At 37.7% G+C, this 16,289-nt stretch overlaps 1 protein-coding gene across 2 annotated transcripts in view; it reads right to left on the reverse strand.

Moving 5' to 3' along the window:
* FAAH (fatty acid amide hydrolase) overlaps positions 1-14,236 on the reverse strand; it is a 93,926-nt gene extending 79,690 nt beyond the window's left edge. The window contains exons 1-11 of one of the 2 annotated variants that reach the window (XM_077377929.1): positions 13,979-14,236; positions 13,802-13,876; positions 10,418-10,512; positions 10,101-10,210; positions 9,912-9,972; positions 9,095-9,285; positions 8,888-9,017; positions 8,395-8,472; positions 8,166-8,313; positions 4,099-4,211; positions 3,921-3,996 (exon numbers count right to left, since the gene is read on the reverse strand). In XM_077377929.1, coding sequence (XP_077234044.1) covers positions 3,921-3,996; positions 4,099-4,211; positions 8,166-8,313; positions 8,395-8,472; positions 8,888-9,017; positions 9,095-9,285; positions 9,912-9,972; positions 10,101-10,210; positions 10,418-10,496 — 986 coding nt within the window. In that variant the 5' untranslated portion in view covers positions 10,497-10,512; positions 13,802-13,876; positions 13,979-14,236. Of the gene's footprint in view, positions 1-3,920; positions 3,997-4,098; positions 4,212-8,165; positions 8,314-8,394; positions 8,473-8,887; positions 9,018-9,094; positions 9,286-9,911; positions 9,973-10,100; positions 10,211-10,417; positions 10,513-13,801; positions 13,877-13,978 lie in introns of those variants that run through there. The other variant, XM_077377930.1, reaches the window with a different exon arrangement.
* Between the last annotated feature and the right edge of the window lie 2,053 nt (positions 14,237-16,289).

The raw sequence follows: 16,289 nt of genomic DNA on the forward strand, positions 1-16,289 counted from the left end.
AGAAGGGGAAAAGATAAAAGAGATATCATAAAATGGGAGTCGGGAGAGAAGAATAAAAAACAATCTTCTCCCCACGTCCCCCCCACCCCACGCACGCACGCACGCACACACAGTTGAAAATGTCGCTAAAGGAAATCAAGAGATCAGTAGAATCAGCTGGAGATGCTTAAGTTGTAAAAAGGATTGCATGTCAAGGATAGTCCACTAACAGTGTTCATACTTTTCCAGTTTCATATTTATGTGCTTCAATTGCGCTTTAGTCACCTGATATATATATATATATATATATATATATATATATATATATATATATATATATATATATATATATATATATATATATATATATATAGAGAGAGAGAGAGAGAGAGTAACTAGAATTAAATATTCAGAAATACTGATTACAATGTGCCTACCTTGTGTATCCAGAGTACATTCTTTTGTGAAAGCAGCGCCAAGTAATTGAAACTTTTGTCTATATTAGTTTAATTTTCCCTTGGGGACAAAATTTCAGTAAACAAATAGAAACGAACTACAAATAGATATAGCCAATAAAACGAACCTACCTTGTGCATCCATAGTACATTCTTTTGTGATAGCAGCCCCAAGTAATTAAAACTTTTGTCTATATTAGTTTAATTTTCCCTTGGGGAAAAAATTTCAGTAAACAAAAAAGAAACGAACCTACAAATAGATATAGCCAATAAAATAACCCCAGAAACCAAAACTAAAGGCATCATATCTTGCACACATTGGTTTGATCTACTGACCTTTATTGAAGAACACTACAAAGAACACCTGTTATCAAAAATAAAAAATCAAGCTGTAAAGAAATCTGGAACATATATCTTACAGAAGAACCTCTCTAGTGTCCATGCAACTAGCATCATGCAACCCCAATGTTTTTGGAAGAGATGATATCTCTCATTATAGTCTTTCTTCATTAAGGCTTATCCCCAGTTAAGCTCCACCAAATGAATAACAATCCCGAGACATGAGGACTACCAACCATTTCTTCCCCATGCAATATAGGACATCCTAGAAATGCATTCCAGACACTTGAAGGCTTGTAGGGGGTGTGGGATACACATCCACAAGCCTTGAACCTGGGGAGTAGACATTTTGTGCCGTTAGGATCCTCCAGACACATGAGGGATTGTCACACGGCAGCTACTTACTGGAACTCCATGGACACATAGCATGAGCTCTATAAATTCTACCAAGGGAGATCAGAAGACCAAAGGGGAGAAAATCTACCACCTTCACAACCAGAAATTCTTCCAAGTCCAACGTCCTTTTACTCCTCTTTTCTCACCAAGCTTTGGAGGTCACTTAACTTTTAGCTCCAAATGCCCAAGTGGCAGTGCAGTGATCTCTTTCAATGCCAACCATAAGACCTTGATAAAAATGGATCGCAAGCGGCTTAGGCCAATGAATAAACCATAGGTCACATGACAAACGATAAACCATAGGAAGTGTTTGATTTATGGCAATGGAGCCAAGGAAAAGTTAAGTTTGGAAATCACTTTTCTCCTTGACTGTAAGAAAGGACAATTGCTTCTCAAATATATGGACAATTCCCATAAGAAAGCCCTGTGAGACAATGGGGGTAAGCTTCATCGTCGAGAGGGAAAACAGCCCGGATCACCAGCTAAGGCAATTAAATGATCTCTCAGTGATAAAGAAGGTAGGGGTGAAGAAAATCACTCTTCTCCTCGACTTTAAGAAATGACAATTAGTTCTCAAATATATGGACAATTCCCATAAGACAGCCCAAAAGTTGAGTGATTCACATCCTGCCTTGAAACGTGGAAAGGTGGGTCACTCCGTTCAAAGCCACCCTTAAAATCATCCTATCTACTTCATGCTCATGTTTTAGTCTCCGCTGCAAACAAATTGGAAACAATGCAACATAACTTCCTCTAGAATGGAAGTACTCTGATCACAACACCCAAAGAGCGATGGAGGTCTTGGCCTTATAAGAATGACAGACACCATTCTTGTCCTCTTTGGCATGTGTTGGTGGCGGAAGATCCACAATCCCTTAATTGAGCTTTGGTTTGAGAAACTCAAAGATAAAAGTGAAAAAAATGGCTACTAATTGCATCCTGATGAGTTCAAAGTTATGGGATCCACTGTGGGACTATTTGGATAATTTTGATGCCCATATGGTGCGGTCCCTAGTTTTCTGTGAGAGTATTGGGTATTGCTGGATGAGGCTTTAAACATCCAACAAGAGATGGAGAATAGTGTGTGCCTGCCTCCGCAGTTAAGACAATGCTTTTGGAGTCTAGTGGATCCTTTTCGGTAAAATAGTTTCACCATTTGTTTGTTCCCACCAGCAGCAGCATCCCCTATCCAAATATTTGGAGCTCATATCCTTTAATAATTTTTCTTTTTTTTATTTCAGATCCACCCCAGGCTCTTGGTAATCAAATAGAACCCGAATGGATATCCTTCACAGGACTCTCGTATTGTACGGAACCCCTGGATTCAGTCACTACCTTGGGAGGAGATAAATAGATGCAGTATTTATTCGACAACTCGGAAATGCAATATTTTACAGGGCAAACAACAAAGCAATACAGATTTGAAAGACTGCCATTTCGTAGGTGTCAGATGGTGGAACACATGAACATCAAATGAACTGAAAGTATAATGCGGTGGGCCCTACCTCTTTAGATGGTTCTTAGTGTGTAATTTGACCTGAAAAAGAAGGATGACTGCAACAATGAAATGTTGATGTCAACTGTACAAATATAAATATATGACATTTAGTTGCAATTTAATCACCTATTGGTGTCTCTTGGACCCTCATAACAACAAAACTCTGTGGACCAAACAAACCATATGGTCCACAACCACCAGACCTAAGTGGAGCTATACTCTATTGCCTCCACCTATAATCAAGCACCACTGCACCACCACACTACTCCCTACTTCTTCCTCCCACAAAAGAGCAAAAGTACTTCCAAATATATATTTTTATGTTTCTGGGCTCTACAAACTAGAAACACATTTACACCCATCTCTCCATTGTCAAAAATAAGCAATAGAGAGAGCTGCTGGAAACCTATGACATGAGAAATGAAATATGGCATGACTATGTCACAAATGCAATTTTACTATTAATAGTGTATTGTACTCATTTTTTGCATCATAAGTGGAAGCCCTCGCTCTGTGAGTTCATCTTTTAAATACATGCCACAAACATTCAATTTGGGGAGAATCAAATGTAAGACCTTATGTGGGTAACTGATCATAGATCAGTGATCTAGATTGAAGAGGGGGTTAAGTGTGAAATTACTGGATTTATCCATTGACTGATTGACCAAGTGATCAATAAAAGGTATAAGGGTAATCAGTGCATCTTATCATAATTACACATGGATCTTTTATTGTAGCCCTAGGTTTAGATATGTCAGGATTAGTAGTTGATTAAACTTATTAGAGGTCTTCCATGCGTGGAACACTTAACAGTTTTTTTTCTACAAATACAGGGGTTGATCTCTGCTGCCATCTAACTGATCATACGGAGATCTTTCCCATCAGAGATCTGATCATCCAGAGAGGCGGTAGGAGATCCAGGCCAGATGGACCATCCCAAATGGCCGATCAAGGAAAGTTTAACCTTCTTTGTATTCTAGATTAATTGAATGGTAAGTATATTAAATTTTTCGTACCTTACAGGTTACACCATAACATACTGAAATCTAGTCCACTAATAAAAAACTACTAGAAGGCACATGACTATTTATTTTTACAGGTAGCACTTTAAATGAAAAGAAATTCACATCTCGGAAGCCTGAATAAAGAAAGCAAGGATGGTATCAGACATTTAAAATATCAGAACTTGAAAAGCAGAAGCCACATAAGTAGAGAGCTTCATAATAGCTGAGAACTAATGTACGGCAAATTACCCTTTCATGTTAGTCCGCCCATATGTTGTTTTCAAGCCCACAACACCACAGAGCGAAGACGGAATTCGAATCGAACCTGCCTTTCACAAAGAAAATGCACTATTAGTTAGGACCATACATTACCAAAGGCCACTTAGTTATAACTTATAAATCTAACAAATAATTATTTAATTAGAACCTCCGCCATCCGTTCCTAGAGCAGCTGGACATAGTCCAGAGGCTACAATTGCTGCAGGGCCTGAGGAAGATCCACCTGTGTATCTTTCAATAGAGTGTGGGTTTCTTGTTGTTCTGTTACAAAATAATTATTTCAGAAGTGACAAATCAGCCAAATATTCTTGCATGTTACAATGCCAGAGGAACAATTAAACTTTCAGAGGCATAGCACATAAATATTCAATATGAAATGAAATAATGGTACCGAGAAGCCCAAAAATATATATAAATTTACCACTATCTCAGATCGGCTTGTAAAAAGGATCCGTTCATCAAAGTTTCTAGAATTCAGATCTAAAGCAACGGAAGAATAAAATAGCTCAGAACAATAAGAGTCATCGCCCAAGCTATCAATCCAACGATCTAATGATTGAATTCTGGAGTAAGGTCTCAAACCCAAGATACGATATAAAAGATGGACTCATAAAGGATCTAGGAAGTTGAAATTTCTTTCCATGTTTCAATCTGCTGTTTCCTAGGGTGCCCATAGTTCGTTCTTGTTACTGGTCTAAGAATCGCTTGAATCAAATAATGTTAGATAGAGAAATAATAAAAAGTTTGTAAGTTGTTGATGTTGTCCTCACTATACTTGTATACTTGTATCCCTCCTCGATGTAAATAATGCCCTCAAGCACACGCACTGTACTTGACTGGTTCAAACTGTTTCAATCCGTTCAAAGGCCTCTCCTCTTCCTTCTGACAAGAGAGTTTTCAAAGGCTTCTTCTGACAGAGAAGGAAAAGGGTCTCTTTCAAAAGAAAGTCCTATTTTCTTCTATACAAAACTTAACTGGGATAAATCGCATGAATTGTATGAATCGTAATATTTACGATTTAATAGTATTTACAATTCGGAAATCTCACGATCCGTACAAATTAAGATTCAATCATGGGATTCAAATTGAAATGCATAAGATTTGATTTGAATCGTAAATCGAACGATTTTCAAAACGATGGGAACATTTACTAATGTAAATGCATAACCCTATGTAAAAGATCTTGTCCAAGTCTCCTGCATAATCTGAATCCATATAGCCTGTCAAGCCATCTTCAATTTCTTCTCATGCCATACACCAAGCCAAAACTCGTACTTCCCTTTAAGTATGTGATAATCCACTTCAGTACACTCCAATGCTCCTTTCAGGCAGGAAGCCCCAGAAGTTTGTCCCATTTCACAAGACGCCTGAACATACCACACAGAGCTAAGACCGTCGTGTCAATATTTGGGGTTTCAGATAAGGAAACGAGCACCTCAAAGGGGCCTATCTTGTAGTTCCCTTTAAGTATCTGATAATCCACTTCAGTACACTCCAATGCTCCTTTCAGGCAGGAAGCCCCAGAAGTTTGTCCCATTTCACAAGACGCCTGAACGTACCACACAGAGCTAAGACCGTCGTGTCAATATCTGGGGTTTCAGTTAAGGAAACGGAAACGAGCACCTCAAAGGGGCCTATCACCACCACATGAAAAGGGCCCTTTGAAACCACCTATTTGCACCAACCAATGCTCCACACCTCTACCACAAACAACCATTGGTAGATTGATTCTCTTTCATACTCTGCAAGTCATTGTCCTCCAATTCGGATTCTCCTCCCCTTGAACCTGCACTGGGTTACGAACATCAACCCTATAATTAATCGCTTCTCTAAATGACCTTTGTAAGCTTGAAGGAACCTCCATGTCAGCAGAGCTAGAGAATGGAGATGAACAACCACCGGAAGGACCAGAAGTGATAGTCAGAGGAGCCAGGAGCCTAGGACTGCCATCATGCTAGGGCCACTAAATGTCGAGGCTTACTGTTGAACCTCTCGATCATGGCTAGAACAAATGTTTCACATTTCCGGCAATCATGTGCTGGAAATTGGCGAAGCTGCACTTGCTGCAACACCATTCACTCATATTTGTCCTACTTTCTTCTAATTATTGGTCGAACTGATTATGCTCTCTACTTTGGGGGGCCAACCAAGCGTCCTCGACGGGATCAACCACTCCATCATTATCTTGATCTTCCTCACCTCAAACTCTAATACAAGAGAAACATCCCAAACGAGTAAGAGCCGTCTGATCAAAACTAACTCTAAAATCGCTTCTAAGCTCTCCTCCTGAACGACAAGGCCTACGAACTCTCTCTCAGCAGACCAACAGGAAGGGGCCACCATTCCTCTTCCTCTCCGGACATTCATCACCATACCATCAATTTAGATTCTTCAAGAATAAAATAAAAGATAAATTTCTCTAGAAGGGCTTGAACCTATGACCTTTTGGTTAATAGCTACACACACACTTGAATTGTTCAACTGGGAGAGCATACAAATTACAGGTAAGACTCGTTGTTGTTAAAATCATATGATTTAGTTACTCATTGTTATTCGAATCAATGGTTAAATGATTCAAATCGGAAGGAAAAATAGTATTCTGTAAAAATCGCACGATTCAAATTTCAAACTATTCTTAATTTGATTTTTAATGATTTTTTGTTCACTTATTTTTCTGCGGTGTGCCGTTTACGATTAAAAAACCCCTCGTATATAAACCCCCCGCTCCAACTTATAACCTAACAAGTGAAGTAATTCCTAAATCCCATAAATCGTGTTTTACTCTACACCTGCTCGTGATTTTTGTTGCACCTGCTCGCGGTTTCTACACCATTTTTTGCTAGCGGTTTGTTCTTCCAGGCGGAAGAAGAGAAGCATAAGAAGAAGGAAAACCGTTGTTCACATGAAATTAGCTCATCAGGACATGACACTTTTGAAGAAGGAAAACCGTTGTTGTATTCAATGATTCAAGTTCTGTGTGTTTTAGATCTTGATAACTAATTGTGATTTCAATGATTTGGGCCTTTTTCTTTTGAATTTTGAGAGCGGTTTGTGATTTCAATATGGAAATCATTTCAATATACTTTGTTTACTACTGGCACTTCTTCGTAAGATGATTAATTGTATGATGATGATTATAGATTTGAGTTTGTGCTTTGTTTACAGTTGTGATAAATTATATGATGATTATGATGAATATAGTTTGTGTTTTTTTAATGATTTATTGTACAATGAATATAGTTTGTGCTTTGGATTACAAATCATAGAATTTTATATTTAATTTAATGGTTTTGAATAAAGAATAGATAATTACTCATTTTACCCTCTTACGATTTATGATTCTATTCCGATTTTAAGAACCTTGGTAAGACTTACAATACAAGACTATCCGTACAAAGAAAACTGTGTATAGTGTTAACTAACCAACTTCTCCAAAAGCTTAAGCTGTTGGAGAAAGAGAAAGGCGTTATTTATCTTTTATACTTTAACACTCGCCCGCACGTGTAGCCCACTTGGCAAACACGTGGCACATGTGATCCCACTTTGGGCCGACCATCGCATGTGGATTTTTGCTATCCGGGAGGTTTGAAATCGAGACCTTTGGCTCTGATACCATGTTAACTAACCAACTTCTCCAAAAGCTTAAGCTGTTGGAGAAAGGCGTTATTTATTTTTTATACTTTAACATATAGGACTGAAGATCTTGTAACAAAGTCAAAATTCATATGTTTCTGAAACCCTAATCTTAAATCCTCAAATGGCCGCCACCAAACAATCATACTAGAATAGGACTAACACCAAAAATCATCACAAACCAAATTTTCCTTGCCTTGATCCAACTCCAAAACTCCTCTTCAAGGGTCTTAGCTTTGCAAACATATGAATTCCAAGAATGCTCTTTCTTCATCTCAACACTCTTGGCATAACTATACTCGACTTGATGAAAGCAAATTATTAACGATATGATTAGAAATATCCAATGCAAAAGTTTCTATTCAGTAATATGCATAAATCAAAAGAACGTGACAAACTAAGCAACCCCTTGTACAATCTTCCAATTTTCCTTCCATCACTTCCTTATGAACAGATAGAGCAGAATCCAATTTTTAAGAATATTATATAAATTGAGTTGCATAATAGCTTTGAGATATACAAGTGATAACAAAGACCTCAATGGAGCATAAATAACTAGGCCCAATATGCCATATTTGTTACCCGTAATTTGCATTATTTCCAGTGGTCCCAAGTCCCAACTCGTGCATGTTTGCTTTTCCTATAAAAATCACACCACAGTTCCGCAATCTGGAAACACAAACCGCATCTTCATGGACTGGTCGGACCTTGTGAAACCATGTTGTCCCACCTGGCATCAGAGAATTCTAAGCTGCAATATGCTGATAAGTGAACAGCGTGAATAAAATGTAAGATATTCACAAAACCTTACCCCTGCTTGGGTGAGGATAGCAGTCAATATCATCCTTGATGGCCATGAAGATTCCATCTAAGATAGATAAAGGGTTTCCTGCACAAACCATACCACATGTTAAAGTATAAAAGATTGAATAACACCTTCTCTAATGGCAAGCTTTAGGAGTAATTGGTTGTTTCACATGGTATCAGAGCAATTGTCCTGGGTTCAAAACTCCTTGATATTAAACAAAATCCACATGTAATGGGCTACCCAAAATAGGGTCCACATGTGCCACGTGTAGGCCAACCCTAAAAAGAAGGGCCACATGTGAGGGGAAGCGTTAAAGTATAAAAGATTAAATAACCCCTTCTCTACCGGCTTAAGCTTTTGGAGTAATTGGTTGTTTAACACCGTAGAAGTGCTAGTCCTTCCTACAGGTGTGTTTCCCCGTAAAAGGGGCATAATCAACATAGCATTATTATATTACCACACATCAGATACACATGCATATATACATAACCATTACCTTCCTCGAACCTTCTTGTGGAAGCTGCAGCTTGCTTCATCACTTCCTCGGCATTAAATGATATCAATAATGGCATGGGAGGCTTCTTATTGTTGGACTCCTCCACTGCCGAGATCATGTGCTCTGCAACCTAGATATTGAAGATGGTCTCTTTTTCTGTAATTTAATAAATAAAAGCAATAACACATCAATTCTTTAGTGACTTACAATCGATGGGGTTACATGCCTGGATCGATAAGCATGCGCATAATCGCGGATCGTCCAGTATAAAAATGAACGTGAGGAGTCGTTGTTCCAATGGCAAGCCGGATCATAAGTTGGAAGGCACTCTAAGGCTGATTCGACACGGGCAGCAGGCGCACTGTCTTGATCCAAGAGAATAACTCCGAGTTCCGGTTCTAAAATTCACCACTGTTATCAGCGCAAACAATTTCTGAGGAGATGGAGTACGGTTAGGAGCACCAGTTTTTAGTCACAATGTTCGATGGTCTAATTTCGCACTCATTACCTACTTTCTCAGTTCTACTTGTATAAATGATTTAATCCTAAGTCTCTGGAATTAACATTCGGAATTGAATAACCGATGAAAAATGAAGCCCATGTTAGTCATTAGAAGATGGTACTTGCTCTTTCTCCAAAGAGCAGTTACTTCAACAAATACACCACAAAATTGAAGAATGAGCAATTTGCTAGCAGTCAGGTATACTATAGAAACAAATGAAGGCACAACAAGAAAGACCACATTGTCACCCCTGCCTTCCCCAGAGTTTCTACAGTGAAATTACTGAGAAATACGCTTTTGGGGAGGGAGTCAAAAAGCATCATCACAAGTAACAATATCTCATGTTTCTATTTAGGGCATTAATTTCAGAACAAAAAACATAAAAAAAGGAGTCAACTTTCAGTAAAGAAATTGGGTATTAGCATAACTGTGAAATAAGGCCACCAATCATTTAATAGGGAGCTCCTAAGAACATACTCATCTCCAAACAAATAAAGAAATAAAAAAGTTATAACCAAAAACCTTGAGGCGGAAACTCCGGTCGAAACATGGGCTTTTCTGGAATCACAGTATTTTGCAACATCTGCAGACTCAGAAAAATATGTTTACCTATTCAGTCTAAAATTCTCACATTACAACAATCTAAAACCAATGACAGTACAAGGAAAAAAGAAAAGAAAAAAAGAACTATCAAATTGAACACAACAGAACCTCAGTAAGTTTATTCTGACGTTTCAACATCGACTTGATCACTGATCCGAAAATTCGGCTTTCAACACACCAAACGAAAATCTTCAACGCAAACCCAGTCAACACAGGAGCTGTAAGCCACAGACAATTTTAAAATATATAACCATCAATTCAATCCCATTTCTCCTACCTCTTCTTAATGAATTAAAATCTTTGGTTCTTTGAATCACACATCACAAAATTCAAGGACAAAACAAATGAAGAAACAAAACAAACTGAAAAACGCTAATTAGAAACAAAAAAAGAAAAAAGTGTAATTCAATGAATAATTAATTCACCATGGACTACTTGTGGTTGATACTTTACAGCCGAGATATCAACATCCTCTACTGGCAACATAACCCTCTTCTTTCCCATCTTCAAACAAAAATTCCTACAAAAACATCAAAAATATTCCTCATTTATTTCATTTTTTTTCCAAGTTCATGAAATCAAAAACTCCAAAACATTTTGAAAAGAATAGAAAAAAATTCACCACAATCGAGAACATGTAAAAGATTTATATAAATAAATAGATAAAAAGTATTTGAAACTATAAAAAATTTTTTGAGTAGATTCTGAGTAGAATCAACCTTTATTCCTTTTTTTTCTTCTAGGAGGAGGAAAAGATGGATTTGATGAGAAATTTTGGAAACTAAAAAAGAAGACCTTTTCAATTCCCTTTTTATATATATATATATATATATGAAAGCGAATGAAGAAAAAACAGAGGAGTGAACTGGAGTTTTGGAAATCTTGAAGCAGTCTTTTTCAATATTTTTTTCACTTCGTTGCGCACTCCGTCTCAGGAGTCTTCTTTGTCTTGTAGCTTTCTTCTTAAATAAAAGTCTTCTTGGCTGGTCGTCTTTTATTTTTCAGAAAATGCTAGATAGACGTGCGGGGTTCCAGGGAAAGCAAATCAACAGCCTCTCCTTTTCCTTGACAAGACATTAACAAGACAGACTTACGGTGTTCACCTGCTCTCCTCATAAAGTAAGCCCAGACTTACGGTGTTCACCTGCTCTCCTCATAAAGTAAGCCCAGGTAGAAAATGTCAAATAATGACATGAAAATTGCCAAAAAATGACGTGGAAATGTCTCTTTTCTCACGAGTGTGGAAAATCAAATCCTACTATTTTGGTCAGATTTGCTTTCCTGAAAAACTAGTGAAAAAAGATAGGCACACAAACAATTAATGGGACCAACAACCAAGCATCAATCAAATTTAGCAGTTGGACTGATGGCTACTAAAAGGACAATTGAAATGAAAAGGTTTAACGGTTTGTTTGGGTCAAGTAATCAGTTTTGGACTCACAATCGGTTTCGAAAATCCACAACAAATGGGCCAGCCTTGGGATTTTGGAGGATTTATATGGTGTAAGCCCTTATAGTCCCTTTTTATTCAAAACTTATTGTACGGACAGCACTATAGGATGATCCAAACCGTCCATATGATGGGCCACAACGTAAATAGGTTGTGCCAATAAAGATCATTTTTGGGCAGAACCAATTTACGTTGTGGCCCATCATATGGGCGGTTTGGATCATCCCTATAGTGCTTTCGGTACAGTAATTTTTGAAAAAAGGGACTATATAAAATCTCGGGATTTTGAGTCCAAAACTGATTATTGGACTCAAAATAATGTAATTCCTGAGTCTAATTTTGAGTCCAATAATCGATTTTGGACTTAAAATTGATTCTCACAAACCAAAACAAACAGGTGTTTGTACCCAACGAGCAATCTAGAAATAAAACAATGAGCATTTATCTATAGAAAAAATACTAAAAAAACCCAAATTTTGAATTGCCCTTTTAATATTGCCATGTATGCTAAAGCAAAGCATGTTAGTCATTTTATAAAAGAAATGACGGTATTTTGATCCAAGACATTTTGATATTAGGGTGCATCATATTTGTCTAAGAAGGTTGTTACGAGGGTGAGATCATGTTAGTATTTTTTTTCTCGTAACAGAGTAGGCCTCACGTTAGACCTGGCCCTGGCTGGAGGGCCAGGTCTAACGTGGGTGAGATCATGTTAGTATTTTTTTTCTCGTAACAGAGTAGGCCTCACGTTAGACCTGGCCCTGGCTGGAGCAAAGCTGATACATTAGCCCCCAACATTTTCCTATCCACCCCCTTTGACCAGGTCAAAATGACACCCAACACCAATTCCTATTTTCTGTTGGGCTCTTGTCATCTTATCCGCTTTTCTTCAAAATTGTGGCTAAGAGACGAGAAGAAGCGGACCAGCAAGAGAGAGTAGCAGATCCTCCCATATTTCCAGGTTCTAGTAATCTTAGGATGTTGGAAAGATTTTTAAAACCTGATTTTCTGACTTTAAATCCAAGAAGCGCTGCCAGGACAGCAGCAGCAGCTTGATCATGAATCAACTTTTACACTGTTTTCAAACTAAAAACCCAGATTATAAAATCTGCATATCCAAACGGCCCCTTAATGTTTTCAGTTGAGCTCTTTTATCTTCTTTTTCTCTGTATTTAAGAGATTTCCGTTTACTCTTTCCACCATTCTTATCTAGCTGATTGGTCTTTTTGGCCCTCTTCATTTTGGATTTTGAGAATGGATTATGAATCCAAAACTGATTAATGGAAGATGCTGTCCAAAACTGATTACATTCCCAACTTTATGATGTTCAAATTCCATTTCCCAAGAGAGAAGATTTCCTTCTAAATTCGCTTAACCTGAAATGAAAAGATTCTCATCTAAGTTGACATTTATAATACTAGAACTTCAGGTCAAAATGATAAATCACTCTGATTTGTTGTTGGTTAGCTGCAGTACATAACCATAACAAGTTTCAGTTAAATAAAGTCATAGTCATCGCATGTAAAGTTGGGGGAAACCTACAAAACAATTATTTTTGCTGTCATTTTTCAACTGAAGCAACATATAAACAAGTAAATAATTCAAACAATAGTGAGGAGTATTCACCATATACCGAACAAAATAATAAAGAAAGTACCCCCAATACCACAACTTTGAAATGAATTTGATTATTCAAACCATAGTAGTGAGGAGTATTCATCATATACTGAACTAAATATTAAAAAGTACCCAACAGAGAAACAGCATTAAAATGAATTTTATTGTTAAGAATCTCTAATCAAAATAATGTTTGCTTTAGTGCACTTGCAGACACAGTCATGCAGCCAATAAGAAAGTTTTTTAGCCCCTCTATGTTACAATGCAGATGAAATCAATACATAGGTTGTTTTAAATAAAGGCAAGAGACCTACTACTACTCTTCGTTTTAACTTGTATATCAGATTTATTTATTTTTCCATGAAAGCAATGGGGGCAAAGAATCAAGGAAAGACCTGCACCAAATCACGATATTTACATTGGGCTGCAACTAACTAATCGATAAAATATGACGACAACTTTTTCAAAACATTCATCATTGAGGGCTCTCAATTGGCCTCTTGGATAATGTCCAGCAAACGCCAAGAGACAATGCTGAGCTTGGATTATCAGCAAGAAGAACTACAAATTTAAGACATGCCTAACAATTTATAAGACGTAAAAAGGAAGCAGAGACCAAATATTGTCAGTTCTCTGCTATTCTTCCTCAAAAGGTCCACTTCAAATTGTTATCTTTAGGAGACAAGAACCCAATAGGGGCTGCTGTAAACTTTAATTTAAACGAATTTAAAGCGGAACTTACCTCCGGCCATGGTGATTAGAATCGAAGATCACAAATCCCTCGAGCTTTGAATCACAAACACGAACACGATCTCCGCTGCGCATGAACAAGAGAAGAGAGATTTTCTAATCTTAACCTTATGGATTAATGACGATATCAAGCCCACGTCATGTTTAACCAATAAATCCTACCCCTTACCATTATTTTCAGGGGAAGTTAGCTTGGCCAACAGCCATCAACATCAATAAGCATCTTTTGTCGTACCAATCACCATCAAATTTGCAGAATTTGTCCATTTCTATCACCTCTCAAAATTCTCTTCCAATTTCTAGGAACCAAACAAGTAGTAAACCAAAATTTCGAAGGTATTGAGGAACTTGAGAATTGACATGAAGAGGAGAATGGAAATTGATTGCAGAGGGCTCCTGATATCCCAACTTTTTCCCACGGAGAATTCTGGTTCATTCATTTGGGAAATCAAAAGATCCACAGCTTTCAACAATACATTTCTTTAGAACCACAGCTTTCAACAATACATTTCTTTAGAATCGACTTTTTTTTTACCGACGAGTAAATGAAGGAAATATAAGCCATGATTCTTTTTTACCGACGAGGAAATGAAGGAAATATAAGCCATGATTCATCTTCAGTTTTGTAACTATCTTGATCAGTACCTCTCTGTAGAATTTCTATATTCTATTTGAGTTACAGCTAAAGCATCTAACCAGTTCCAGATTTGTTGTTCGGGGTCCAGGCCACAGTTTATTAGCTAGCTATTCAAATTACGAAAGACCAACCAGTCACTAACTAAAAAGAAAACAAGCACCAATCAGTGCTTCTATACAATGTAGCACCTAAATATCAAAAGCTTGCAAAATAGTCAACTAGATTCATGCATGCTATAATTTACACAAAAGAAAGTAAATAATTGACACATGATGACTAACTCAATCAGGTAGTAAGCACATGGCCACACCTAATTTCAGGCAAAGAAAATGATGCCTACAACTAGAAATACATCAGGACAGAACCATTCATATGGAGGGGGGGAGTGCACAACCTAAGGATCTGTTCACTTGCCTTCTCGAGAAAGCAAAGGAAAACCCCCCCAAATTTTCTCGGGAAACCTGGAATTACGGTGTTCGCTTGGTTTCACGGGAAACTGAAACATATGACGCGGAAAAGTAAAACAATTACGTGGAAATAGTGCTTTCCCACAAAATCATCGAATTGATTTCTCGCCAAAACGAGCGGAAATCTGTTTTCCGACCCTCGCGAGAAAACTTTTCAGGGTTTCTCCTTTTCGACCCACGCTCCTTCGAAAAACCCTAGCTTCTCTCCTTCGTCAAGCTCCACCTCTCTGTCGGCCACTCTCTCTCCGGCAAGCAATCATTCTCTGGCGAAGCAAGTCTTCGGCGAGCACTCCTTCTCCGACCACTCATTCTCTCCAGCAAAGCAACTCCACAATCCTCGGTTCGTTTCCCCTTTCTCTGCCATTTTTTTTTTATTCTTTTTTTTTCTGAAAGTCTCTTTGACCTTGATCTACAAGATCTGTACTTCTCTCTCGCATTTTGTTCAATCTTTTTCATTCCTGTGGTTTTTTTCATCCTTTTTCTTCTGAAACAGCAGCAAAAGGTTCGGATTTTTTAGGGTTCGGTGTTGTCTTTGGGGTTCTGAAACAGTAGGGTTTCTTTCTCTCTTTCCCTCTCTCTGAATTAGGGTTTTTTCAATACTTTGGGTTCTGATTTTATCTTTTTAAGTATTTTGGGTTTTTTTTTTGTTCTTTTTTTGTGTTATGATTTTATTTATCTCCTTTTCTAGATTTCGAGATTTTTGATTTCATAACCCACCACCCTTGATTTTATTTCTCTCCTTTTCTGGATTTCTGAATTTTTGGTCCTTGATTTCGAGATTAGGGTTAGGGTTTGATTTCAGTTTTTTATGGTTATTGTTTTGTTTTTCAAAGGGGTCTGATTCCTGTTTTTTATTATGGTTTTGGGGTATGATCTCCCCCTCTCTCTGTCGTCTGCACTCCAGCAACCTCGCATGACCCGCAAAAGTTTCTACAGACAAGGTATGTCTCTCGATCTTTTCCAGTATTGTGGGTTCTTTTCCATGCATTTTACGATTTGGGGTTTGGGTTTTTTATGCTTCTTTGTGCATCGATTTATTGCTAGCTATTAGTTTTATCCTTGTTTACTATTCATGGTTAGCAAAATCGATTTATTGTTCGCTTTTTATTTTCTTTTTTATTGAAAAAGGTTCTTGGATGAATGGATTAGATAGGTATTTAGCTTGAAATGATTGATGGTTGTGGGTGTTACTACTATTGTATGGTGCTTTGGTGGTTGTCGGTGCTTTGGTGTTCGATGGTTGTTTAGTGCTTTGGTGGTTGTGGTTTGTTGACGATGTTTTGGTGGTTGTTGGTGCTTTGGTATGGATGTTTGGGTATGGATGTTTTGGTGGTTGTGGGGGTTGTTGGTGCTTTGGTGGTTGATGGTTGTTTGGT

This window comes from Tasmannia lanceolata, unplaced genomic scaffold (assembly GCF_043159265.1).
Source record: "Tasmannia lanceolata isolate RefF3 unplaced genomic scaffold, GAP_Taslan_0.1 ptg000004l, whole genome shotgun sequence".
Taxonomy (NCBI): Eukaryota; Viridiplantae; Streptophyta; class Magnoliopsida; order Canellales; family Winteraceae; genus Tasmannia; species Tasmannia lanceolata.